This window comes from Gigantopelta aegis, chromosome 2, assembly GCF_016097555.1.
Source record: "Gigantopelta aegis isolate Gae_Host chromosome 2, Gae_host_genome, whole genome shotgun sequence".
Classification (NCBI taxonomy): domain Eukaryota; kingdom Metazoa; phylum Mollusca; class Gastropoda; order Neomphalida; family Peltospiridae; genus Gigantopelta; species Gigantopelta aegis.
In genome coordinates, this window is record NC_054700.1 from 31305979 (window position 1) to 31333116 (window position 27138).

The following is a 27138-nucleotide window of genomic DNA, read 5'->3' on the forward strand; positions in this document are numbered from 1 at the left end:
TATGGCCTCAGACATATGGTTTAAAATCACACAGATAGTGAGAGAGGAAACCTGCTGCTGCTTTCTGATTAGCAGCAAGGGATCTATTTATATGCAGCATCCCACAGATGGGATATTATATACCACATCCTTTATTACACAAGTTCTGGAGCACTTGCAGGAAGGAAAAATAGGCCCACTAACGCGGATCGATCCTAGACTGACCACGCACCAGGCGAGGGCTTCACCACTGGGAAACAGAAAGGAGGGGAATGTTGGTTGATCACGACATCAGCATTACAGATATTTGGTGTCTATCCTTATTCTGACACGTGGTTGAGAGTGAGAGAGACAGAGAGAGAGAGACACACAGAGAGAGAGACAGAGAGAGAGAGAGACAGAGAGAGAGACAGAGAGACAAATAAAATATCGGAAATGCAAAAGTTAATAAAAATATGGTCAGTGAGAAAATTAACTGTTTTAGGGCGAGTCACGGTTTGTTGGAAAAATACCATATAACTACAAATTTTATCAACTATGCATCATTAATAAATGCTGTCAAATCATTTATATATAAATTAGATCAGTTAAAAGACGATCATTTTAACACAGTGAAAAATCCTATATACCCTTTAAAACTGCAACTATTATTAAAAAGTGAAAAAGGGTGCAGAGATATGTATGACATTTTGAACTTTCAGTATGTAAAGCCAAAAGGACAGATAAAATATAGTATGAAGGCTTTTTATTTGAACAAATTGACTGGGGAAAAATATTACGTTTTACCATTTCGATGTGTGAAAGATTCTAGCCTTGATGGTTTCAGTATAGATTACTGCAAAACAAATTAGCTACTAATACTTTTCTATACAAGATTAACTACACTGATTCTGATATATGTACATTCTGTAATAATTTTCCTGAAACAATACAACATTTATTTTTCGATTGCAATAGGGTACACACTTTATGGGAAGCAGTAACAGATTGGATATTTATACTCGATCAGGAACTATAATTCAATTTAATAAAATTATTATAATGTTTGGTTTGGTAAATAATAATAAAAGCGATTTTATAAACTGGTTAATAATTGATATAAAATATTATATATACAGTATGAAAATACAAAAGAAATGTTTAAGTATTAACGCTGTGCATGGCATAATGCAACATAAATTTGAAATGGAAAGGTGTATTCTTTTAAAAACTTGTAAATACGATGTATTTAATAATGAATGGGCAACGTGGCAAACACTATTTTATTGAGACTTAAAGATAATCTAGACATGGAAACAGCTTGCTTGAAAACAAAATTCAGACTACATTTTAGAACAAATATAATACTTTTAATTTCATCTCTTCCGTATATACTTCTGGTAGATGTGGGTACATGTGTGAATATTTGTACATGTATAATATACGTATATGTGTATGCATTTATGTATGTGGGTATCTCTATGAATATACTGTCATATATGCACAGTTATGCATAAAGTAACTCCTTCTTTCGTTCCTTATTTCATTTCTTTTCTTTTTTTTCTTCTCTATCTTTCTTTTCAATTTAAGTCATTGGCCTAGAGGAGTTTAAAGAATATTTCTTCATACTAGATATGTCTATGTAATTACCTGTATATGTTGCTACTAATATATATATATATGCTATGTATTGTAGTGATTTAGGGCCCCAACCCTAACACTATGTATTCTTCTGGGACAATTAAAAAAAGAAAAGAAAAAAAAAGGTGACGGCTACATGAAGAACCAATTGTAGTGGCCTTCTGTGACCAGCAGTTATTGTTAGTGTTGTGGGGCTTCAGTCTGATCTGTTATAGATCATTGCAGACACCAGACAGAACCACTGATTGAGGAAAAAAAAGTTTGTTTTATTTAACGACGCCGCCAGAGCACATTGATTTTTAATCTTATCATCGGCTATTGGACGTCAAACATATGGTCATTCTGACACTGTTTTTAGAGGAAACCCGCTGTCGCCACATAGCCTACTCTTTTTTACGACAGGCAGCTAGGGATCTTTTATTTGCGCTTCCCACAGGCAGGATAGCACAAACCATGGCCTTTGTTGAACCACTGGTCGATGCAAGTGGTTTACACCTACCCATTGAGCCTTGCGGAGCACTCACTCAGGGTTTGGAGTCGGTATTTCGATTAAAAATCCCATGCCTCGACTGGGATCCGAACCCAGTACCTACCAGCCTGTAGACCGATGGCCTGCCACGACACCACCGAGGCCGGTCCACTGATTGAGGAAGTCCTGACAGTTATGTTGTAAATAGCTGACAAAAAGGAAGAAATGTTTTATTTAACAATGACTCTACACATTTTAATTACGGTTATATGGCCTCAAACATATGGTTGAAAATCACACAGGTAGTGAAAGAGGAAACCTGCTGCTGCTTTCTGATTAACAGCAAGGGATCTATTTATGTGCAGCATCCCACAGACAGGATATTATATACCACATCCTTTATTACACAAGTTCTGAAGCACTTGCAGGAAGGAAAAATAGGCCCACTAACGCGGATCGATCCTAGACTGACCACACACCAGGCGAGGGCTTCACCACTGGGAAACAGAAAGGAGGGGAATGTTGGTTGATCATGACATCAGCACTACGAATATTTGGTGTCTTAGATATCCTTATTCTGACACGTGGTTGAGAGAGACAGAGAGAGAGAGAGACAGAGTGACAGACAGAGAGACAGACAGACAGAGACAGATGGATAGATACACAGAGGCAGATAGAGAGAAAGAGAGAGACAGACACACAGACAGACACAGGCAGAGAGAGACATACACACAGAGAGAGACACAGGCAGAGGCAGAGAGAGATAGAGAGAGACACAGAGTAACACAGAGAGAGACAAAGAGATAGAGGATGAGAGAGACAGAGAGAGAGAAAGAGAGAGACAGACAGACAGTTGATATCCTAGTTGTGATGCAGCGGTTGATATCCTAGTTGTGTTGCAGCAGTTGATATCCTAGTTGTGATGTAGTGGTTGATATCCTAGTTGCCATGTAGTGGTTGATATCCTAGTTGTGATGCAGTGGTTGATATCCTAGTTGTAATGCAGCAGTTGATATCCTAGTTGTGTGATGTAGTGGTTGATATCCTAGTTGCCTTGTATTGGTTGATATCTTAGTCGTGATGCAGTGGTTGATATCCTAGTTGTGATGCAGCGGTTGATATCCTAGTTGTGATGCAGCAGTTGGTATCCTAGTCGTGATGCAGTTGTTGATATCCTAGTTATGATGCAGTGGTTGATATCCTAGTTGTGATGCAGCGGTTAATATCCTAGTTGTGATGCAGCAGTTGATATCCTAGTGATGCAGTGGTTGATATCCTAGTTGTGATGCAGTGGTTGATATCCTAGTTGTGATGCAGTGGTTGATATCCTAGTTGTGATGCAGTGGTTGGGAGGGGAAAACCTATTGGGGCCACTGAGGGTTTTCCATATTCTAGTGTTTGACAGCTGATTGTCTGTGTTTATATATTTATGTCTTGACTTAATGACTTTCAGTTTTGAAACACTAATTATCTTCTGATTAATCCAGTCCAGTGAATAAAATGATTTGAATATCTTCAAAATCAATCATATTAATTTAAGATAATAAAGTAACATGTTATAAATGTATCCAGTCTAAAGCTATTATAAGCAGTTCAATCTTTGTAATCAGATTTTGTTAATACACTTTTCATGTTTTATTTAGATGCTGTGTGAGTGAAAGTGAAAGTTTACCAATATAGCCCAGGCATTTAATTATTACTCTTTTCTCTTAAACACCTCTTGACTGATTTTTCATCCATACATAAATAATGTCAAGTAATAATTTGTCTTGAGCCTGTAATTTTATCAGCAGTAAGCCGTTGATACTATAATAAACTTTGTACAGCCTTTTAGACTACAGAGTACGGTAGTGTACCTAATAAATCATTGTAAATGAGACAGTTTGGCATTTTGGTTATCACAGAGATATCCAAGGAAGATTATGTGCATGATAACAAGTTTCTTGTTTTTTGTGATCAAATCTATAGTTAATTATAATTCTTCTACTTAAAAAAATAAAATAACAAGAAGGTATAAAACTGTTTGTTTGTTTGTCTGTCAGTCCATCCATCCGTCCGTCCACCCATCCATCGGCCTGTCCATCCATCGGTCTGTCCATCCATTGGTCTGTCCATCCATTCGTCCATCCATCCATCCATCCATCCATCCATCTATCCATCCATCCATCCATCCATCCATTCAATCATTCTTCATTCATCCATCCATCCATCCATCCATTAAACCTATCCATCCATCCATCTATCCATCGAATCATTAATTAATTCATTTATTCATTCAATGAAAAATCCATTCATACATTAATCCATCCACTCATCCATCCATCCATCCATCCATCCATCCATCCATCCATCCATCCATCCATCCATCCATCCATCCATTTTTATCCATTTATCCATCCATACATCATCCATCCATCCATCCATCCATCCATCCATTTTTATCCATTTATCCATCCATCCATATATCCATCCATCCATCCATCCATTTTTATCCATTTATCCATCCATCCATCCATCCGTCCATCTATCCATCCATCCATCCATCCATCCATCTAAACATCCATCTAAACATCCATCCATCTATCCATCTATTTTTATCCAGTGATCCATTTATCTATCTATTCATCCCTCTATCCATCCATCCATTCAACCATCATTCCATCTAAGTATCAGGGCTTCTACAATTTTTATAAAATCCACTAGCCATGGGATCAGTGATTTAAAAACATTTCTAGCCACAATTAAAAAATCACTAGCCCTACTTTAATTAAGGTAATACAGTTTTACTAAATAATAGTAATAATTGGATGTCACCTAAAAAGGGAGATACGTGTAGAGCTTAAACACACATTGGGGGGTGGGAACAGGATATACTCTTTTTTTTCACTAGCCGTCAGGCATGGCAATAGTAGTTATTTACTAGCCCAACATTGAATATCACTAGCCATGGGAGTGGGGCTACCATAACCTAGAAGCCCTGAAGTATGCAACCTGCCTGCCTTTCTGTCTGTCTGTCTCTTTCTCAGTCTCTGTCTGTCTCTTTCTCAGTCTCTGTCTCTGTCTGTCTCTTTCTCAGTCTCTGTCTGTCTGTCTGTCTGTCTGTCTGTCTGTCTGTCTGTCTGTCTGTCTCTCTCTCTCTCTCTCTCTCTCTCTCTCTCTCTCTCTCTCTCTCTCTCTCTCTGTCTCTGTCTCTGTCTCTGTCTCTCTCTGTCTGTCTGTCTCTGTCTCTTTCTCAGTCTCTGTCTCTCTCTCTCTTTCTCTCTCTCTCTCTCTCTCTCTCTCTCTCTCTCTCTCTCTCTCTCTCTCTCTCTCTCTCTCTCTCTCTCTCTCTCTCTCTCTCTCTCTCTCTCTCTCTCTCTCTCGGTGTCTCTGTCTGTCTCTCGGTCTTGGTCTCTCTCTCTGTGTCTGTCTGTCTCTCTCATTCTCTCGCTCTCTGCCTTACTCTGCCTCTATTTGATATCTTTGTCCCTTTCATTGTCTGTATTTCTCTGTCCATACCTCTGTATACCACCATCTGTCTCTCTATCTATCCATCCATCATCCACCTTTCCATCCATCTGTATCCACAGAGATGTCAGTCATTATTAGCAGTACATAATGTAAAATAGTGGTATTAACTTGCACCACATGGAATGACGAGTCTTTTCTATTACATGTAAGTTTAAACCTCAGCTTTATAAGTTATCATCCACTCTCAAGGAATTTAAAAAAAAAGCATTGTGGTACATATAAGTTTAAACCTCAGGCTATACATTAGTATCCTCTCAAGGAATTGAGATTATGTTTTTTTAGAGATACATATAAGCTTAAAACTCAGCTCTATTATGATCGTCTCTCATGTAATTAAGAAATCTTATCCTTTTTGTGATACATGGATGTTTAAAACTCAGTTCTGTTTACCATGTTCCACTCTGGCGAAATTAGGAATTAGGGATCTCTTTCTGTGATCCACGTATGTTTAAAACTCCGTCCTGTACACACTAATCCACTACTTTAATTCCACCCTACTCTTCGCTCACCCAGAAACATTTCTTTTGATTGTGATACCACTTTAGAAAATGTGATGCATTCCATATCATCAAGGATTTAGGTTTCTTTTCTGATGTGTCATGTTAACAGAATCCATCAAAAAATGTCTGCACAAAAAAGTGAAAAAAAAATTAACGAGAAAAGGAGATTAAGTAGTAAAGAAAATATTTCCGAGAATTACTGGATTATATGACCAATGGCTGAAGCTGTGCAAACATAAGTTTCCATGATGAAAATGTGTGTAATTGAAACATGGAAATTAATAAAATGTTTGTTAACAACACACACTCCAAAATCTGGTGTTTAATCTGTGCTTATTTCGTAAATGTCAGAAGTATCAAGTTTTACGACATGTGGTTTAAAGCTTTGATAGAAAACTGCCACTGCTTCCTTCCTCCTTCCTCATCAGCTTACGGTGTGATCCACACTTGATTAAATAGTGATAGAGGTGTAGTCTAATGTTGCAGGTTTTGGTCCCCTACCACTCCAATCAGAGGAGATGACAGGCTTCGTCTCTGTCCTGTCAGACACACAGACAGACAGACAGACACAGCCACACAGACACACACATACAGACACACAGACAGACACACACACACATAGACAGAGACAGACAGACAGACAGACAGACAGACAGACAGACACAGACAGGCAGGGCAGGGCAGGGCAGGGCAGGGCAGGGCAGGGCAGGGCAGGGCAGGGCAGGGCAGGGCAGGGCAGGGGCTGGGGCTGGGGCTGGGGCTGGGGCTGGGGCTGGGCTGGGGCCGGGGCAGAGACAGCCCCTGGGACTGGGACTGGACTGGAAACAGATTTTCAGGCAAGCAATCTGTGAATGCAAAACCAACTAAATGAATCAATAATTCAACAAATAAATGATTTATTTATTCACACACTCTGTGGTGTAATCCACTAAACTCTCACAACTTGGAGTCTCGTAACTGCAAAGTACAAAGACAAAGCAAGACATTAAAGTGTATTTAAACCAAACATGCAAGAAAACAAAAGCCCAATCATTCTGAGAGAATTCTGTCCCCTAAGGAGTCCAACAAATGTTCATATGTCCAATGTTCAAAGGCCATAACTCTGTTGAAAATGGGCCAATCACCGTGAAAGTGAAAGTTTCTTTGTAACTACATGACAAAGTTCTATACAAAATCACAGCTGAATATCTTGAGGATCACGAAAAACATTACTGTTTGATTGGTTGGTTCATTGGTTGGTGGGTTCATTAGTAGATTGATTGATTGTTTGGTGGGTTGGATAGTGAATTGTGTTTGTTTGTTTGTTTGTTCATTCATACATGCATTCCTTTGTCTACTTGACACCCAGTAACCAATGTATTTATTGTGCTGGGTACCTTTAAACTTTTATTCATTTGTTCATTCATTTGTTTACTTGGTTTTCATTCATTCATTCATTCATTCATTCATTCATTCATTCATTCATTCATTTGTTCATTCATTAATTCAATAATTAATTCATTTGTTCATTCATTCATTCATTCGTTAATTAATTAATTAATTAATTCATTCATTCATTCATTCATTCATTCATTCATTCATTCATTCATTCATTCATTCATTCATTCATTCATTCATTCATTCATTCATTCATTCATTTCTTTCGTTTGTTTGTTAATTCATTCGTTCCTTCTTTCCTTCATTTGTTTGTTCGTTCGTTCCTTCCTTCCTTCCTTCATTCATTCATGTAACTATAATTAAAAAAAAAATTGTATAAGATGTCACAATGTTTTATAATTTAATAATAAAAATTACTTCAATATGTACTTTTACGTTTCTATCAATAGCTCTCCTCAAATCAAATCCACCACTTAAAACATTAAGGCATATATTGCATTTAAAATAAATATTCTTCATTCTCACAGAAGTAATAAAACTTTTTCTGGCATTGGCAGCACACCATAAATAGAAATGATTATGAAATTTATTGTATTAGGTTAAAATATCTGGAGGGCAGACTGCTGTCTTTGTGGCAATTACTTAAGTTGTGCGGCCTCGCAAAGTCCAACTGGAAAGTGAAAATAACTGGGAAATAAAAAACCGTGCCAACAGCCATTCTTAGCACCAACAGCCATTCTTCGCGCCAACAGCCATTCTTCTCTTTGTCAAGCAGTTGCTGATTACGTTCATGAAATTGTTTTCAAAATTAGCTGATGTGTTGAAAAGTCTGAAGTGACAGACAAACTAACAGACGGAAAGTCAAAAAGACAATGTTGGACAGAGCTTGACAAAACACTTTAGCATATGGTTATTGTTAGTATGAGTACTGGTATTGGTAAATGATTTTCCCTTTTTCTGCTAAGTGCATGGGGCCTAATTCACAAAGGTCTCTTAGGTTCTGCTAGACAACAAAGCATCCTCTTTGCAAGTCTTTTAGCACTGCACTACGAGATCGCAAAGTTGCGAGAGTTTAGTGAATTAGGCTCCAGGGGCATAATTCACAAAGCTCTCTTAGGCTCTGCTAGACAACAAAGCATTCTCTTTGTAAGTCTTTTAGCATTACACTGCAAGATCGCAAAGTTGTGAGAGTTTCGTGAATTAGGCCCCTCTATGAATGAACAATGTTAGTTTGTAATATCCTTTCTCATTTACACTATTGAAACTACTGAATAGCAATACATGGCTTATTTACACTACTCTGAAGTTCAATATGTTAAAAAATGCCTTGTGTAATAAGCTGAAAACATGTCCAAATTGCTGTAAAGGGGCCAACTGTTTGAAATGATTCTAGAGGATGCCCCAACCCTACAGACCCCTCCTTGCTTGGTTTTGCAGCTGTGATGCTCACATCTTCAAGCTTTATGCCTGTGATGCTCACATCTTCAAGCTTTATAACTGTGATGCTCACATCTTCAAGCTTTTTATCTGTGATGCTCACATCTTAAAGCTTTATGCCTGTGAGGCTCACATCTTCAAGCTTTACGCCTGTGATGCTCACATCTTCAAGCTTTATGCCTATGATGCTTACATCTTCAAGCTTTTTGCCTATGATGCTCACATCTTCAAGCCTTGTGCCTGTGATACTCAAATCTTCAAGCTTTTTATCTGTGACGCTCACATCTTCAAGCTTTGTGCCTGTGATGCTCACATCTTCAAGCTTTACATCGGTGATGCTCACATCTTCCAGCTTTACATCTGTGATGCTCACATCTTCCAGCTTTATACCTGTGATGCTCACATCTTCATGCTTTACATCTGTGATGCTCACATCTTCAAGCTTTACATCTATGATGCTCATAATTTCAAGCTTTCTTGTGTGATGCTAGCATTTTCAAGCTTTATGCATGTGATGCTCACATCTTCAAGCTTTGTGCCTGTGATTCTCACATCTTCAAGCTTTGTGCCTGTGATTCTCACATCTTCAAGCTTTACGCCTGTGATGCTCACATATTCAAGCTTTACATCTGTGATGCTCACATCTTCAAGCTTTGCTTTGTCAAAACCATTTTCTATCACCCCCAACCCTCTTTACAATATTAGTCTTACAGTATGTGTGGACCTGCTTCATCGCCATTACCAGATACCAGATCCAAACCCGAAGGAGTGCACATCCCAGTGCTCACCTGAGATGCTTTGGTCACAGGATCAAATCCCTTCATTGGACCCATTATCTGACTGGGATTTCTCTCTGTCCCAACCAGTGCCCTGTGACTGGTATAACCCATTCTGTTAATTGGGATTTCTCTCTGTCCCAACCAGTGCCCTGTGACTGGTGTATCCCATTCTGTTAATTGGGATTCCTCTCTGTCCCAACCAGTGCCCTGTGACTGGTGTATCCCTTTCTGTTAATTGGGATTTCTCTCTGTCCCAACCAGTGCCGTGTGTCTGGTATATTCCTTTCTGTTAACTGGGATTTCTCTCTGTCCCAACCAGTGCCCTGTGACTGGTATATCGCTTTCTGTTAACTGGGATTTCTCTCTGTCTCAACCAGTGCCCTGTGACTGGTATATCGCTTTCTGTTAACTGGGATTTCTGTCTGTCCCAACCAGTGCCCTGTGACTGGTATATCGCTTTCTGTTAACTGGGATTTCTCTCTGTCCCAACCAGTGCCCTGTGACTGGTATATCGCTTTCTGTTAATTGGGATTTCTCTCTGTCCCAACCAGTGCCCTGTGACTGGTATAACCCATTCTGTTAATTGGGATTCCTCTCTGTCCCAACCAGTGCCGTGTGTCTGGTATATCCCTTTCTGTTAACTGGGATTTCTCTCTGTCTCAACCAGTGCCCTGTGACTGGTATAACCCATTCTGTTAACTGGGATTTCTCTCTGTCCCAACCAGTGCCCTGTGACTGGTGTATCCCTTTCTGTTAATTGGGATTTCTCTCTGTCCCAACCAGTGCCCTGTGACTGGTATATCCCATTCTGTTAACTGGGATTTCTCTCTGTCCCAACCAGTGCCCTGTGACTGGTATATCCCATTCTGTTAACTGGGATTTCTCTCTGTCCCAACCAGTGCCGTGTGTCTGGTATATCCCTTTCTGTTAACTGGGATTTCTCTCTGTCTCAACCAGTGCCCTGTGACTGGTATAACCCATTCTGTTAACTGGGATTTCTCTCTGTCCCAACCAGTGCCCTGTGACTGGTGTATCCCTTTCTGTTAATTGGGATTTCTCTCTGTCCCAACCAGTGCCCTGTGACTGGTATAACCCATTCTGTTAACTGGGATTTCTCTCTGTCCCAACCAGTGCCCTGTGACTGGTATAACCCATTCTGTTAACTGGGATTTCTCTCTGTCCCAACCAGTGCCCTGTGACTGGTGTATCCCTTTCTGTTAATTGGGATTTCTCTCTGTCCCAACCAGTGCCCTGTGACTGGTATATCCCATTCTGTTAACTGGGATTTCTCTCTGTCCCAACCAGTGCCCTGTGACTGGTATATCCCATTCTGTTAACTGGGATTTCTCTCTGTCCCAACCAGTGCCCTGTGACTGGTCTATCGCTTTCTGTTAACTGGGATTTCTCTCTGTCCCAACCAGTGCCCTGTGACCAGTGTATCCCTTTCTGTTAACTGGGATTTCTCTCTGTCCCAACCAGTGCCGTGTGTCTGGTATATCCCTTTCTGTTAACTGGGATTTCTCTCTGTCCCAACCAGTGCCCTGTGACTGGTATATCCCATTCTGTTAACTGGGATTTCTCTCTGTCCCAACCAGTGCCCTGTGACTGGTGTATCACTTTCTGTTAATTAACAAGAAGTAGCCCATGGTGTGTCACTATGTCAGCCTATCATATTATGGAAACTTATGTAATATATGCTATTATTTTGCTATACACACTCCACATCCGACAGCTGATGAGCAATACAAAATTAAAGAAATTTCACTAGTAGTCTCTTTAACAAAACAAACTTTTAACTTTTCCAAGCATTATAAAATTAAATTAATGGAACATATTAAACTAACTTTGTTAATCCCAATTTTCAGTAATTTCATAGAGCTAGCTGGATTCTTAAAATGCGAAACATATTTGTAGATCATCCACAAGTGGAAATAAGCAAGCCTGTGAACTGAATACAGCACATATTATATGGTTGTTGGTCTGGCATTTTGTAAAATACATTTATAATGAACAATGATTAAATTGATTGGTTTGATAATAAATATGGTTAATGATGTCTAAACTAAGAAAATTAGCACACATAAAAGAAAGACAAATCACTATTAGAATTACAAAATTTAAAGGGATTGTCCTGAGTTTGCCTCTTCCATGTTAATGAATCTTAAGATCTGTTTCTCGCCAACAAAGTCGTCTTGGCAACAACAATGACTTGTCTTGTGTAGAATACCACTTTATTACCCATGAGGTGACAAATATCTTGGTATATATCAAGTGGGATGTAACATTTCGACATCATTGATTAGCGCTCTACAATGACCTGTTCTTTTGTAGAATACCACTTTATTACACATGGGGTGACAAATATCTTGGTATATATCAAGTGGGATGTAACACTTCGATGTAATCGATTAGTGCACTTCAACCTTACTGCAACATCAACTAATCGAGTTGAGTTATATAAATGAAGATCAATTATGGGTAATAAATAGGATATTAAACTCGCTATTATTTCATATCATGTTTATGTCCCTTGTGAAATAATTTTCACTGTCACTTGCTAAAGCTCGTGATAATTTTAAATTATTTCACTTGGGACATAAACATGATGCGAAATGGAAGCTGGTTTAATATCCTGTAAGTCTGTAAATTCAACGTGTTATCAGTCATGTGCTCATGTTTGCAGCAGTCACTTTCATGTTTAATACACTCACACACACCCCAAAATAAAATAATGATAATAATAAACAAATAAACACATAATATTTTGTATTGTTATCTTTCACAATAAGATTTAATCTTTTTATTAAATGAAGATATTGTTTTTAATATGCAAAAATTGGCAGATAAAATCTCATTTGAGTTACCACAAATATTAGGATGACAACAATTACTGTGTATATAAAATTGTTTTGTTTAATGACACCACTAGAGCACATTAATTTATTGGCTATTGGATGTCAAACATTTGGTTATTTTGTTTTAGGAAACCTGCAACATTTTTCCATTAGTAGCAAGGCATCTTTTGTATGCACCATCCCACAGCACATACCACAGCCTTTTGATATACCATTCATGGTGGCACTGAAAGGAATGAGAAATAGCCCAGTGGGCCCACTGAAATGGATCGATACCTTGTTTATAAAGACACTGCAGCATGGTATTCTAAAACATAGAAGATCTTGAAGATGTAATGTTAGTCATCAGAAATGAATAAATGAAATCCTTTATTTAACGACGCACTCAACACATTTTATTATTTTATAATTATTTTATATGGTGTCGGACATATGGTTAAGGACCACACAGATATTGAGGGAGGAAACCTGCAGTCACCACTAAATGAGCTTTTCAGTTAGCAGCAAGGGATCTTTTATATGCACAATCCCATAGACAGGATAATACATACGACAGCGTTCAATGTACCAGTCGTGGCTGGCTGGAGCGAGAAATAGCCCAATGGGCCCACTGATGGGGAGTGTTTTACCACTGGGCTACGTCTCGCCCCTTTATCAGAAATGATGTGTATATCTATAGACATGTTCCAATGGCAGCAGACTCAGGATAGTGCCTATATTGGTGAGAAAAGAAACATGCCCTTTTCAAGGAAGAAAGGAAAGGAAGGAAATGTTTTATTTAACGACGCACTCAACACATTTTATTTACAGTTATATGGCATCAGACATATAGTTAAGGACCACACAGATATTGAGAGATGAAACCTGCTGTTGTCACTTCATGGGCTACTCTTTTCGATTAGCGGCAAGGGATCTTTTATATGCACCATCCCACAGACAGGGTAGTACATACCACGGCCTTTGATATGCCAGTTGTGGTGCACTGGCTGGAATGAGAAATAGCCCAATGGGCCCACCGACAGGGATCGATCCCAGACAGACCACGCAGTGAGCAGGTGCTTTACCACTGGGCTACATCCCACCCTTTGCCCTTTTCAAATGACTGGCCTTGACGCCTCAGTTTTCTTCTATATATAGCAGCCCTAAAGCCAGCAACAATTAATCTCTGTACAGACAGTGCAGATGGCCGAGATGTGTGGCCAGGGCAATGTGCTTTGGACTTTAATTGGATACAAGTATAAGAAAAATAGAATAGGCCATTGTAGATTAAATGTTAAATATTCGTCCAAATTATTTTTAAAATGGAAAAAAGGAAGAAATATTTTATTTAATTATGCACAGCACAGTTTATTTATGGTTACATGGCATCAGACAAATGGTTAAGGACGTCACAGATAATGAGAGAGGAAATCTGCTGCCATCATGTCATGAGCTACACTTTTTTTTAAAATTAATAACAAACAAGGCATCTTTTATATGCATCATCCCACAGACAAGATAGTACATACCATGGTCTTTGTTATACCAGGTGTGGAGCACTGGTTGCAATGAGAAATAGCCTAATGGGCCCACCGATGGGGATTGATCCTAGACTGACCACGCATCAAGCAAGCACTTTACCACTGGGCTGTTTCATTGTATATTTTTAGGACTTTGAAAATACTGCACATCAAACAGAAATCTTTAATTTTTAGCCAGTGAAAAAACAGAGCAGGCCTTTAAATTATCCTTGTGGTAGGTGGGGATAAAAATGTAGGATTTATTAATTAGATATGTGTCATGATAGCGACCAGTTTATAGGTTATATCTGCTATGAGCTCCAGCATTCTGACATTTTCTTTGAAAGTGATAAAATACAAGACATCTGGTTAGCCATGATGCATCATGTTTATACAGTCATATCATTAACAGGCTTTAGAGCCATCATTTAATTACTAAGAACAGAGGCCAAAAAACTGAAGAAAATCCCCAAAACAGAGATACATTTTCTTAACTGGCTATAACTGGTTTAATTTGCCAGATTTAATGAGAACATTTAGCTGCATCAAGCCTCAGTATTGTAAAACAATTGATGACAGCAGCAAAACAGAATCACACTTCTATAACCCTGTAGTGACCCATGCAGGATGTTTATAGAAAGGAAGTGTGCCAGGTTTAAAAATGGCAACTACAGCATTCATGGACGGTCGCATCATTATTTAAAAGTATTCTAAGATGTACTAACTGTATGGCTAATGTTCCTGAGATGCCAAGCCAACCTAGATATTAAATATCCCTCACTAAAAAAAAAAAAAAAAAAAAATTAATTGTATTTATTGTTAAAGACTGTGTGGGAAGGGCACATCATTTGGGAGGGGCACGTCAGTTGGGAGGGGCACGTCAGTTGGGCATGTCAGTTGGGAGGGGCACGTCAGTTGGGGGGATGCATGGCCACTGCACCCTCCCCTGGATCCACTCGTGTGCTGACGTATAATCTGTCATTTACTGTGTTGTAGACTGTTGAATGTATTTTATATTGGGGAGAGGGACTGTAAGGTGGTGGTGCATTTTACTATACTTTATCATACTTCACAAGCCTTGTGTATGACAGTTTGTTCCAGAATCACACACCTAACCAAGAAGTATATGATTGCCCACAAAATAACATAAAATTGATTGTATACATCAGTTAAATATGTGATTTCCAGGGAACTCTGGAGTTTGACAGGAAGCATGTGCACACCACAGTACCTTGATGATCTGTACCTGTACAGGAAAACCTCAAACTGACCTACCAGCTTTCTCATCTGTTACCTCAGAAAAATGTCCTGAGTAAAGCTTGTGACAATGAAAATTATTTCACGAGGGACATAAACATGATATGAAATGGTAGCGAGTTTAATATCCTATTTATTACCCATAATCGATCTTAATTTATATCACTCAACTTGTTTCGTTGAAGTTCCTGTAACTTGTAAGGTTGTAGTGCACCAATTCATGACGTTATCATGTGACATCAAAAGTGTTACGTCCCACTTGGCGTTCTAGTGGGATGTATCACTTTGATATGTACCAAGATATTTTTAACCATATGGGTAATAATCTGTTTTACCTATCATGATCTGCTTGATCCATCAGTTTCCTCCTTTTCTACCCACCCAGTCCCACAATTATCTCAGTTTTCTGTGTAGGTTTGTGTCTGTCTGTTACCCATAATCATCAAGTTACTTTGTTTTTTGTTTCTAATAGAGTTGAACCTATGTCCATGGCATTAACTGATCATTGCTGGAGAATGTATACACTAAGAACTAAGGTGACTGCAAGTTCATCTTGAAGTTGCAATCACACCTCACCACTACATAATATTGTTAATACTATAGTTCAGACTACAAACACTGTCGTCACATAGAAAGTTGGGTAATCACTCTCCTCCACACTCACCTGGAGAGTATTAAAAGAGATGCAAATTGATCGCCATGCAGTGAAATTGTTAATGAATTTCATTTCAAACTTCACCTGACTGGTCGCCTGGCATCGCTTGAGGAGAGTGATCGTTGCTTATCCTTCATTTTACGCATGGTGAAGACTGCAAACACAACTACTTTTATACTCTTTGAGAGTATCAATGCTTTGAACCTTTTTTCTTTCAAGGACATCAGCTTTAGTCTCTTGACAAATAATACACATATCTGAGCTGTCCTGTCTTTTCACACTGTTGTTGGACTAAATACTCAGATTATAAAATATTAATTAAAAGGAAAGTGAACACAATAATGATTTTAGAAAAGACAAAAAAAGACCCCCCCCCCCCCAAAAAAAAAAAAAAAAAAAATGAACAAAGCAACTAACTTAACCCCATCTATTCTCCCGCCCCATCCCCCAAAAAGTAACAAAACAAGGAAAAACAACAAAGATATTTTGATAAAAATTTACTATAGTATTATTGTTTGACGAATTTAAAATAGTTTTACTTAAGTACTTTAACATTCACCTTTTGAACAATTTACAGTGCAAAACAGTTGCACTGAATGGCCTGAGCCCTTGTTCAACAAACCCTGCGAAAAACGCAGAGTATCTGTATCAAACGAAGACGAGTTATCTGCATTCTTTGCTTAAAATCTGTTCCAATATAATATAGATACAGTTTATATTATTAATATTAGCGCAATACTAACTATATCTATGCAATTATTTTTATTTAATTTCTCAAATTTCGAAGGCGTCCTTCGTCTTTGAAATTTCGGAACAGACTGGCCGTTTTCATTGCTCTAATCTTCGATGTTAAAAAGTCTCACATATATTATGATAATTAGAAACTGCAAGTGTTCTTTCTCTGAATACATTATAATAATAATTTATTTGAAGTTTTAGTATGTAGACTGGTTTTTGTTACGATGTGGAATGGGTTATGGTGTATTATTATACTTGGCTACAATGTATTTTCGATGCATTCTACAATGTATTTTTAATACATTCCTATTTTCATAGATGGTCAATTTCTTTTGGTCATTTTGACCCACTAAATGTCATTTTTGAGAAGGCCAGCATACTTTTGTTGGATTCAGCATACCCAAATTAGGTTAGAAGAGTATGTGGAATATAATCCTAAAGAAATGCTGGCACATCGATAAATAAGCACCTTTCTGAGAAATGGGACCTGACTATAACTATGTATATATGTTATTCTTTGTCAATTATATTTACGTGTGGGGGGTTTTCTACACTAAAATTAGACAAAGATTTTTATTATTTTTAATTACCTTGCTAACATGTCAAGTATTAACTATAGGCAAGATTACAGCAATCCAATTTATATGAGGATGACCTAAAAGAGATTCTTTATTTAAAGAAAAAAAAAATAATCCGGTTTATCAGTTAAATATAGAAATAGTAGAAAATGCTGACAATATAACTATTGTACTGGCTTCCTTGGAGATAGGTGACTCTGCTGTGGCTTCACGGAACCAGCACAGACTCAGTGCGGAACTAGTTAACAGCACATACACGACTGGTACTTAATACAATTGTGAAGACTTTGTTATGAAGACTTGCATTGTTTGATCAGACAGGAATATAGCACGTGAACAGTCCAGACTGGGATCATACTAAAACAGAACTGTGCACACTGTAAGATTTGTGTGGACCAACCCGTGACAGGAAATTACATTTCCTCAATATATAAATAATGATTAGTGTCATATTAGGTACACCAGTGGTATAGAGTGCTAGTGTACAGGTCATATGATCAGTTATATAATGGTTAATGTCATATTAGGTACACCAGTGGTATAGGGTGCTAGTGTACGGGTCATATGATCAGTTATATCATGGTTAATGTCATATTAGGTACACCGGTGGTATAGAGTGCTAGTGTACGGGTCATATGATCAGTTATATAATTGGTTAATATCATATTAGGTACACTGGTGGTATAGAGTGCTAGTCTAAGGGTCACTGGATCAGTTATATAATGGTTAGTGTCATATTAGGTACACCAGTGGTATAGAGTGCTAGTGTACGGGTCATATGATCGGTTATATAATAGTTAGTGTCATATTAGGTACACCAGTGGTATAGAGTGCTAGTGTACGGGTCATATGATCGGTTATATAATGGTTGGTGTCATATTAGGTACACCAGTGGTATAGAGTGCTAGTCTAAGGGTCACTGGATCAGTTATATAATGGTTAGTGTCATATTAGGTACACTAGTGGTATAGAGTGCTAGTGTACGGGTCATATGATCGGTTATATAATAATTAGTGTCATATTAGGTACACCAGTGGTATAGAGTGCTAGTGTACGGGTCATATGATCGGTTATATAATAGTTAGTGTCATATTAGGTACACCAGTGGTATAGAATGCTAGTGTATGGGTCATATGATCGGTTATATAATGGTTGGTGTCATATTAGGTACACCAGTGGTATAGAGTGCTAGTCTAAGGGTCACTGGATCAGTTATATAATGGTTAGTGTCATATTAGGTACACCAGTGGTATAGAGTGCTAGTTTAAGTGTGACATGATCAGTTCTTTGGTGTTTTTGTGCAATTCCATGTATGTTTCTCAAAACAATTGGCAAATTTCTGTAAAACTATTTTATTTGGCCACATCAATACATATATTTATTAGTTGCTTACACTGACGTTAATTAAGGTAATACACTGTTTATAATTTCATTGTAACTTGGAAAGAAATGGTGATGACCTAATTAATTAATTAATTAATTTTTAATTCAGGAATCCACCACACCCATTCATCACTATACTGATAAACCGACCAGACAGTTGGCCAGTATTACAACAACAGGTGCATCATGTTTGCTGTCACCATGACAACAGGTAGGTATTTCTTCTTTTATAAATTCCTCCAGTAGTATTGGTTTTTCTCTAATCTCATGCATTCTTATTATTGTAAAATTTCACATTTTGAACAATAATTATATATACAATTAATGATTTATTATACTTATTCATAAAACCAATATTCCAGACTTTGAGATGTCAGTTACTGGAAATATGTTTTTCTTGGACTTGTTTATTGAACCAATTCTTCTTCCAGAAGCTTAGCTGATAACAGTCTAGACTCTGTCTTGCCTGGAGTTCAGATTCCTGTGAGCACTTTAAAGGCATACTGTCACAGATTTAAGGACCTTATTTCAATTTTAATGAATAATAAATAAAAATTACATTAATTTTTACAGACCTAATCTAACTATTGCATCACTTTAACTACATCATGATGGAGTAAAATTCATGTCAACCCTCTCATGCAACAATGTTAGTTTTTGAATTATGGACCATTGCCATAATTCAATTATTTTTACAAAATATCATTAATAAGTGGAGTATGGTGGTTATATAGATGGTTGAATAAAGTACATTTAGGGACAAATCAAATATATAATATTTTTAAGTAATACTTTGTTAGCCCATGTAACAGACCAGTGGTTTGTGACAGTATGCATTTAATAGTTTAACAAGCTACTTTGACCTTCATTAGCTTAGATATATTCACAGTTAATATATTTTCATGGTCATATTAAATTCTCGACATTTTGCCTGGAGCTGCATGTCATTTGGGTTTCTACATTGATTGAAAAGATATTTTATTGCTTAAAGAACAAAAGAGTGTGGTACGTGTACTTCAGTAGTTTTTAATTAACTAACATGATCTAGAACTGTCTTTAGTATTGGCATCAGATTCATTCATGTAAATATATTTTCATGTTTCTTTGTTAACATGCACATTTACATTTGTGCCTGGAGATAAGATTCCTACATTGATTGAAAACATACATGTATTTTCTTGCACAAAGAACAAAAGACCATCCTATTTGTACTTCAATGGTTTAATTAGCTACCACGTTGAGCCAAGAACATTTTAGTGTCCACTTGAGGGCCCATATTAATGAACATAGTTGAGAACTGACAGCAGGAAGCTACATGTCAGGTTCCCACAGGCTTGGCCCTGAGAGCAGGAAGCTACATGTCAGGTTCCCACAGGCCTGACCCTAGTTGAGAACTGAGAGCAGGAAGCTACATGTCAGGTTCCCACAGGCCTGGCCCTAGTTGAGAACTGAGGGCAGGAAGCTACATGTCAGGTTCCCACAGGCCTGGCCCTAGTTGAGAACTGATAGCAAGAAGCTACATGTCAGGTTCCCACAGGCCTGGCCCTAGTTGAGAACTGAGAGCAGGAAGCTACATGTCAGGTTCCCACAGGCCTGACCCTAGTTGAGAATTGACGGCAGGAAGCTACATGTCAGGTTCCCACAGGCCTGGCCCTAGTTGAGAACTGAGGGCAGGAAGCTACATGTCAGGTTCCCACAGGCCTGGCCCTAGTTGAGAACTGAGGGCAGGAAGCTACATGTCAGGTTCCCACAGGCCTGGCCCTAGTTGAGAACTGAGGGCAGGAAGCTACATGTCAGGTTCCCACAGGCCTGGCCCTAGTTGAGAACTGAGGGCAGGAAGCTACATGTCAGGTTCCCACAGGCCTGGCCCTAGTTGAGAACTGAGGGCAGGAAGCTACATGTCAGGTTCCCACAGGCCTGGCCCTAGTTGAGAACTGAGGGCAGGAAGCTACATGTCAGGTTCCCACAGGCCTGGCCCTAGTTGAGAACTGAGGGCAGGAAGCTACATGTCAGGTTCCCACAGGCCTGGCCCTAGTTGAGAACTGAGAGCAGGAAGCTACATGTCAGGTTCCTACAGGCCTGACCCTAGTTGAGAACTGAGAGCAGGAAGCTACATGTCGTTCCTACAGACCTGGCCGTAGTTGAGAACTGAGAGCAGGAAGCTACATGTCAGGTTTCTACAGGTCTGGCCCTAGTTGAGAACTGACAGCAGGAAGCTACATGTCAGGCTCCCACAGGCCTGGCCCTAGTTGAGAACTGAGGGCAGGAAGCTACATGTCAGGTTCCTACAGGCCTGGCCCTAGTTGAGAACTGACAGCAGGAAGCTACATGTCAGGTTCCCACAGGCCTGGCTCTAGTTGAAAACTGATAGCAGGAAGCTACATGTCAAGTTCCCATAGGCCTGGCCCTAGTTGAGATGTGAGAGCAGGAAGCTACATGTCAAGTTCCTACAGGCGTGGCCGTAGTTGAGAACAGAGCAGGAAGCTACATGTCAGGTTTCTACAGGTCTGGCCCTAGTTGAGAACTGACAGCAGGAAGCTACATGTCAGGTTCCCACAGGCCTGGCCCTAGTTGAGAACTGAGGGCAGGAAGCTACATGTCAGGTTCCTACAGGCCTGGCCCTAGTTGAGAACTGACAGCAGGAAGCTACATGTCAGGTTCCTACAGGCCTGGCCCTAGTTGAGAACTGACAGCAGGAAGTTACATGTTAGGTACCTACAGGCCTGGCCCTAGTTGAGAACTGAGAGCAGGAAGCTACATGTCAGGTTCCTACAGGCCTGGCCCTAGTTGCAAACTTTATCAAAACACTGTACATATGTTACAAATGAAACCAACAAAAAAGAAACACACAAGAACAGCTGTTTGTAAACAAATTACAAAATCAGTCACTGCAAGCAGCCAAATGCATGAAACAGTTGTTAACTGCAAAAAGAAACCAGTTGAATGTTTTAGGAAACAGCCCAAGACTTGCAGATAACCCTATTAACTGACATAAATGATGGATTACAAACAATGTGCTCAGTTTCAGTGATTTCGCACAATCATAGCTTGACAAACAATGTGCTCAGTTTCAGTGATTTCTCACAATCATAGCATGATCTCACAATGTGCTCAGTTACTGTGATTTCTCACAATCATAGCATGACAAACAATGTGCTCAGTTTCAGTGATTTCTCACAATCATAGCATGACAATCAATCAGTTTCAGTGATTTCTCACAATCATAGCATGACAAACAATCAGTTTCAGTGATTTCTCACAATCATAGCATGACAAACAATCAGTTTCAGTGATTTCTCTCAATCATAGCATAACAAACAATGTGTTTCGTTACAGTGATTTCTCACAATCATAGCTTGACAAACAATGTGCTCAGTTACAGTGATTTCTCACAATCATAGCATGACATACAATGTGCTCAGTTACAGTGATTTCTCACAATCATAGCATGACATACAATGTGCTCAGTTACAGTGATTTCTCACAATCATAGCATGACATACAATGTGCTCAGTTACAGTGATTTCTCACAATCATAGCATGACAAACAATGTGTTCAGTTACAGTGATTTCTCACAATCATAGCATGACAAACAATGTGTTCAGTTACAGTGATTTCTCATAATCATAGCATGACAGACAATGTGCTCAGTTTCAGTGATTTCTCACAATCATAGCATATGGGAAACAATGTGCTCAGTTTCAGTGATTTCTCACAATCATGGCATGACATACAATGTGCTCAGTTACAGTGATTTCTCACAATCATAGCATGACAAACAATGTGTTCAGTTACAGTGATTTCTCACAATCATAGCATGACAAACAATGTGTTCAGTTACAGTGATTTCTCATAATCATAGCATGACAGACAATGTGCTCAGTTTCAGTGATTTCTCACAATCATAGCATATGGGAAACAATGTGCTCAGTTTCAGTGATTTCTCACAATCATGGCATGACATACAATGTGCTCAGTTACAGTGATTTCTTACAATCATAGCATGACAACAATCAGTTACTGTGATTTCTCACAATCATGGCATGACATACAATGTGCTCAGTTACAGTGATTTCTCACAATCATGGCATGACATACAATGTGCTCAGTTACAGTGATTTCTCACAATCATGGCATGACAGACAATGTGCTCAGTTACAGTGATTTCTCACAATCATAGCATGACAAACAATGTGGTCAGTTACAGTGATTTCTCACAATCATAGCATGACATACAATGTGCTCAGTTACAGTGATTTCTCACAATCATAGCATGACAGACAATGTGCTCAGTTACAGTCATTTCTCATTTTTCCATACCCAGATGAACATAAAAGAAATAACAGGCCATCCTTATTTGTATTAAATTTGAAGCATATTTACTAATGATAACTCTAAAAGTTAATGTTTTATTTTGAATTATTGTTATGGTTCTTAGCATAATGCTCCCTGACAATGTAATTTTTACGTTCATCAAGAAATGAAGAAACTCGCGTTTCTGCAGCTGGACATTAAATTGTAATGAATGTGATAGAAATTTAATTATTTCTTTTTAAACAATTTATTGCTCATGTTAAATTTTTGCAACATCAATGAGACTACGCATTGGACATTCCATATGCATCGCCATAGTAACACAAGACTAGAATTACCTATAAATAAGTCATCCATCAAACAGTATATGGTAGTATACAGTATAATTCAGTATATGGCTTTTTTCCCAAATAACCTTAGTGAAAGTTAAGTAGTATATATGATAATACTTAAGTTGAAATGCTTGGAAATTGTTATTATTAACTGTCCTCAGTGTAAGGTAAGGATAAGGGGGGGGGGGGGGTGGGGGTGATGGGTAAGGGCAGGATGGAGATCGACAAGTAAGATATTACATTTCACTTGAAAGTTATTAATTTTCAAGAACAAATGTATGCATTCCTCTTCAACTTGATCAATCTCGCAAAATGCGTTCTCTTCATTTGGGATAGTACACATGATCAAGGTGCACAAGGTGAGATGCTATACAGCCATATTGAAACACCACCCTCTCACTCGGTGTATGGTATCAAACAGCATGCAGTTACGCCAGAATGAGAGGTGTTTAATGTACAACCATCACAGTGCTGTCAGTTTCTGACGTAACTGCTTCATTTGCCACAAATATTGCAATCTATGTTGTGATAGTATGATACATAAAGGCTTGCGATGACGCAAGTGGTGTTATATGCACTCTATTAAACTGGGTTTAGATCAATTTTAATATCTTTTCTTGCTCATGTTTAATTATGGTTCAAGTACACCTTCTGGGCTGTCTGTCCAGGAACATATGAATGTACTAAACAAATTAATTTTATTTCAAATTGAAACTTTGAGTGGATACTATTGATCATTAGTATTTTGTGTCTCGACAATATGCAATACTATATGCATCCCTCCTGGGGCCAAGTTCATTAAACTCGCTCAACTCACCATCTCGCAGGGCAAAGCAAATAGACTTTCAAAGATGACGCAATGTTTTAAGGGAGCTTAAAGGAGCTGTGCAAAACAAGCCCCGGTCCAGGCTGTGAACCAAGTCATGGACCAGGCTGTGAACCAAGCCCCAGACCAGGCTGTGAACCAAGTCATGGACCAGGCTGTGAACCAAGCCCCAGACCAGGCTGTGAACCAAGCCCCAGACCAGGCTGTGAACCAAGCCCCAGACCAGGCTGCGAACCAAGCCCCAGACCAGGCTGTGAACCAAGTCATGGACCAGGCTGTGAACCAAGCCCCAGACCAGGCTGTGAACCAAGTCATGGACCAGGCTGTGAACCAAGTCATGGACCAGGCTGTGAACCAAGCCCCAGACCAGGCTGTGAACCAAGTCATGGACCAGGCTGTGAACCAAGTCATGGACCAGGCTGTGAACCAAGCCCCAGACCAGGCTGTGAACCAAGTCATGGACCAGGCTGTGAACCAAGTCATGGACCAGGCTGTGAACCAAGCCCCAGACCAGGCTGTGAACCAAGTCATGGACCAGGCTGTGAACCAAGCCCCAGACCAGGCTGTGAACCAAGTCATGGACCAGGCTGTGAACCAAGCCCCAGACCAGGCTGTGAACCAAGCCCCAGACCAGGCTGTGAACCAAGCCCCAGACCAGGCTGCGAACCAAGCCCCAGACCAGGCTGTGAACCAAGTCATGGACCAGGCTGTGAACCAAGCCCCAGACCAGGCTGTGAACCAAGCCCCAGACCAGGCTGCGAACCAAGCTCCAGACCAGGCTGTGAACCAAGTCATGGACCAGGCTGTGAACCAAGCCCCGGTCCAGGCTGTGAACCAAGTCATGGACCAGGCTGTGAACCAAGCCGCAGACCAGGCTGTGAACCAAGCTCCAGACCAGGCTGCGAACCAAGCCCCCAACCAGTTCACCGGATCATGACGCCTATCAAGCTAGTTTCCACCACTGTCTGTGTGATCCATGCATTTAGTTTACCGGATCACGAGCCCTATCAGTGGTGTGTTGCTGTTTCCTTAAACAATTCAATTACCATTACATTCAGTACAATATAACATCAGCCCACTTGTCCAACCATAGCTATATGAGTTTGTTCATGTTTCATTGAACGTAAAAAATAATGTTGTCAGAGAATGGTGTAAAAAATAGTGGTACGGTTCTAGGTTGCCATACTCTCCTTTCAGATTACCTTTGAAGGACATTTTCATTGATACAACAAATTTAAACCACAAAAAAAACAGAAAGTAGTACAGCCATGGTCATACCAGCCGTACCGTCTGTTTCGCCCCTGTATCTAAAACGTTTGTTTTATTTAACGATGCCGCTAAAGCACATTGATTTTTTATCTTATCATCTGCTATTGGACATCAAACATATGGTCATTCTGATACTATTTTTAGAGTAAACTCGCTGTCACCACATAGGCTACTCTTTTATGACAGGCAGCAAGGGATCTTTTATTTGCGCTTCCCACAGGCAGGATAGCACAAACCATTGCCTTTGTTGAACCAGTTATAGATCACTGGTCGGTGCAAGTGGTTTACACCTACCCATTGAGCCTTGTGGAGCACTCACTCAGTGTTTGGAGTCGGTATTTGGATTAAAAAATCCCATGCCTCGACTGGGATCCAAACCCAGTACCTACCAGCCTGTAGCCTAACCACAACGCCACCGAGGCCAGTCCATTTTCATTGATACAACAAATTTAACCCACATAAAAAAGAAAAGTGGTATAGCCATGGTTGTACCAGCCCTACCGTCTGCGCCGTCCCTGTATCTGATGACATTACTTTAGTTTGGTTCTTTGTCTTATTCAGCATTTTTGTTTATGGACCTAAAAATTATTCAAAATAGAATATGAACTTTTAGTGTTTTAATTTTATTAGTAAGTATGTTTCAAATTTAATCATAAGGATCATCTGTTACTGTTATTTCTTTTACATTCATCAGTGTTTGAACAAAAACTACCGGCCTCAGTGGCGCAGTGGTTAAGCCATCGGACTATAGGCTGGTAGGTACAGGGTTCGCAGGCCAGTACCGGCTCCAACCCAGAGCGAGTTTTAACAACTCAGTGGGTAGGTGTAAGACCACTACACCCTCTTGTCTCTCTCTCACTAACCATTAACCAACTAACAACTAACCTTCTGTCCTGGACAGACAGCCCAGATACCTGAGGTGTGTTCCCAGGACAGCGTGCTTGAACCTTAATTGGATATAAGCATGAAAATAAGTTCAAATGAATGAATGAACAAAAACGAATAATCCACAAACTGTGAACGGCTCCACTGATTCGTACAATTTGCGGATGGTTTTGTTTGTTTGTTCCTACCCCAAGGAACATAACAGAAATAACAGACAATTCTTAATAATAGAGGATACTACTTAGAAAAGTCACATACTGTCTTTAAAAGGGTTTGTCAATTACTTGTACTTTAAAAGTGACACTTCCACCTAGCAATTTAAACAGTGATTATGGTCGGTAATAATATTGCTAATAGTATCATTTCACTGATTATTTTCGGCTGGAAGGCAAGTATATCAAGTTACTACTGTAAATAGAATTTGGTCTGTGGCGTCATTTCATTGGCTATAATCAGGTAACAGACTCACATGTATATTCCAAGACAAAAGAAACTCAATACTGACCTTTAAGTGAGAAATATCAAATGTTAATAATTTTGAGGAACACGGTTGGCAGAAATAAAACATTAGTTAAAGGATTTGTAAAGGGTGGGTAGAGATTTTATTAATCAACTGTTTATAAAAGTTTGTTTTTGTTTAATGACACCACTAGAGCACACTGATTTATTAATCATCAGCTATTGGATGTCAAATATTTAGTAATTTTAAAATATAGTCTTAGAGAGGAAACCTGCTACATTTTTCCATTAGTTGTAATGGATCTTTTATATGCACCATCCCAAAAACATGATGGCAAATACTACTGCCTTTGATATGCCAGTTGTAGTGTACTGGCAGTAATAGGCTGACGGGGGTCAATCCTAGACCAGCTGCG

At 39.1% G+C, this 27138-nt stretch overlaps 1 protein-coding gene across 1 annotated transcript in view; it reads left to right on the forward strand.

Annotated features, from left to right (window-relative positions):
* Positions 1 to 27138, forward strand: part of LOC121383699 (focadhesin-like) — a 578322-nt gene that overhangs the window by 426715 nt on the left and 124469 nt on the right. The window contains exon 6 of the mRNA XM_041513796.1: positions 18746 to 18847. Within this exon, the coding sequence (XP_041369730.1) occupies positions 18746 to 18847 (102 nt within the window). The remainder of the gene's footprint in view (positions 1 to 18745; positions 18848 to 27138) is intronic.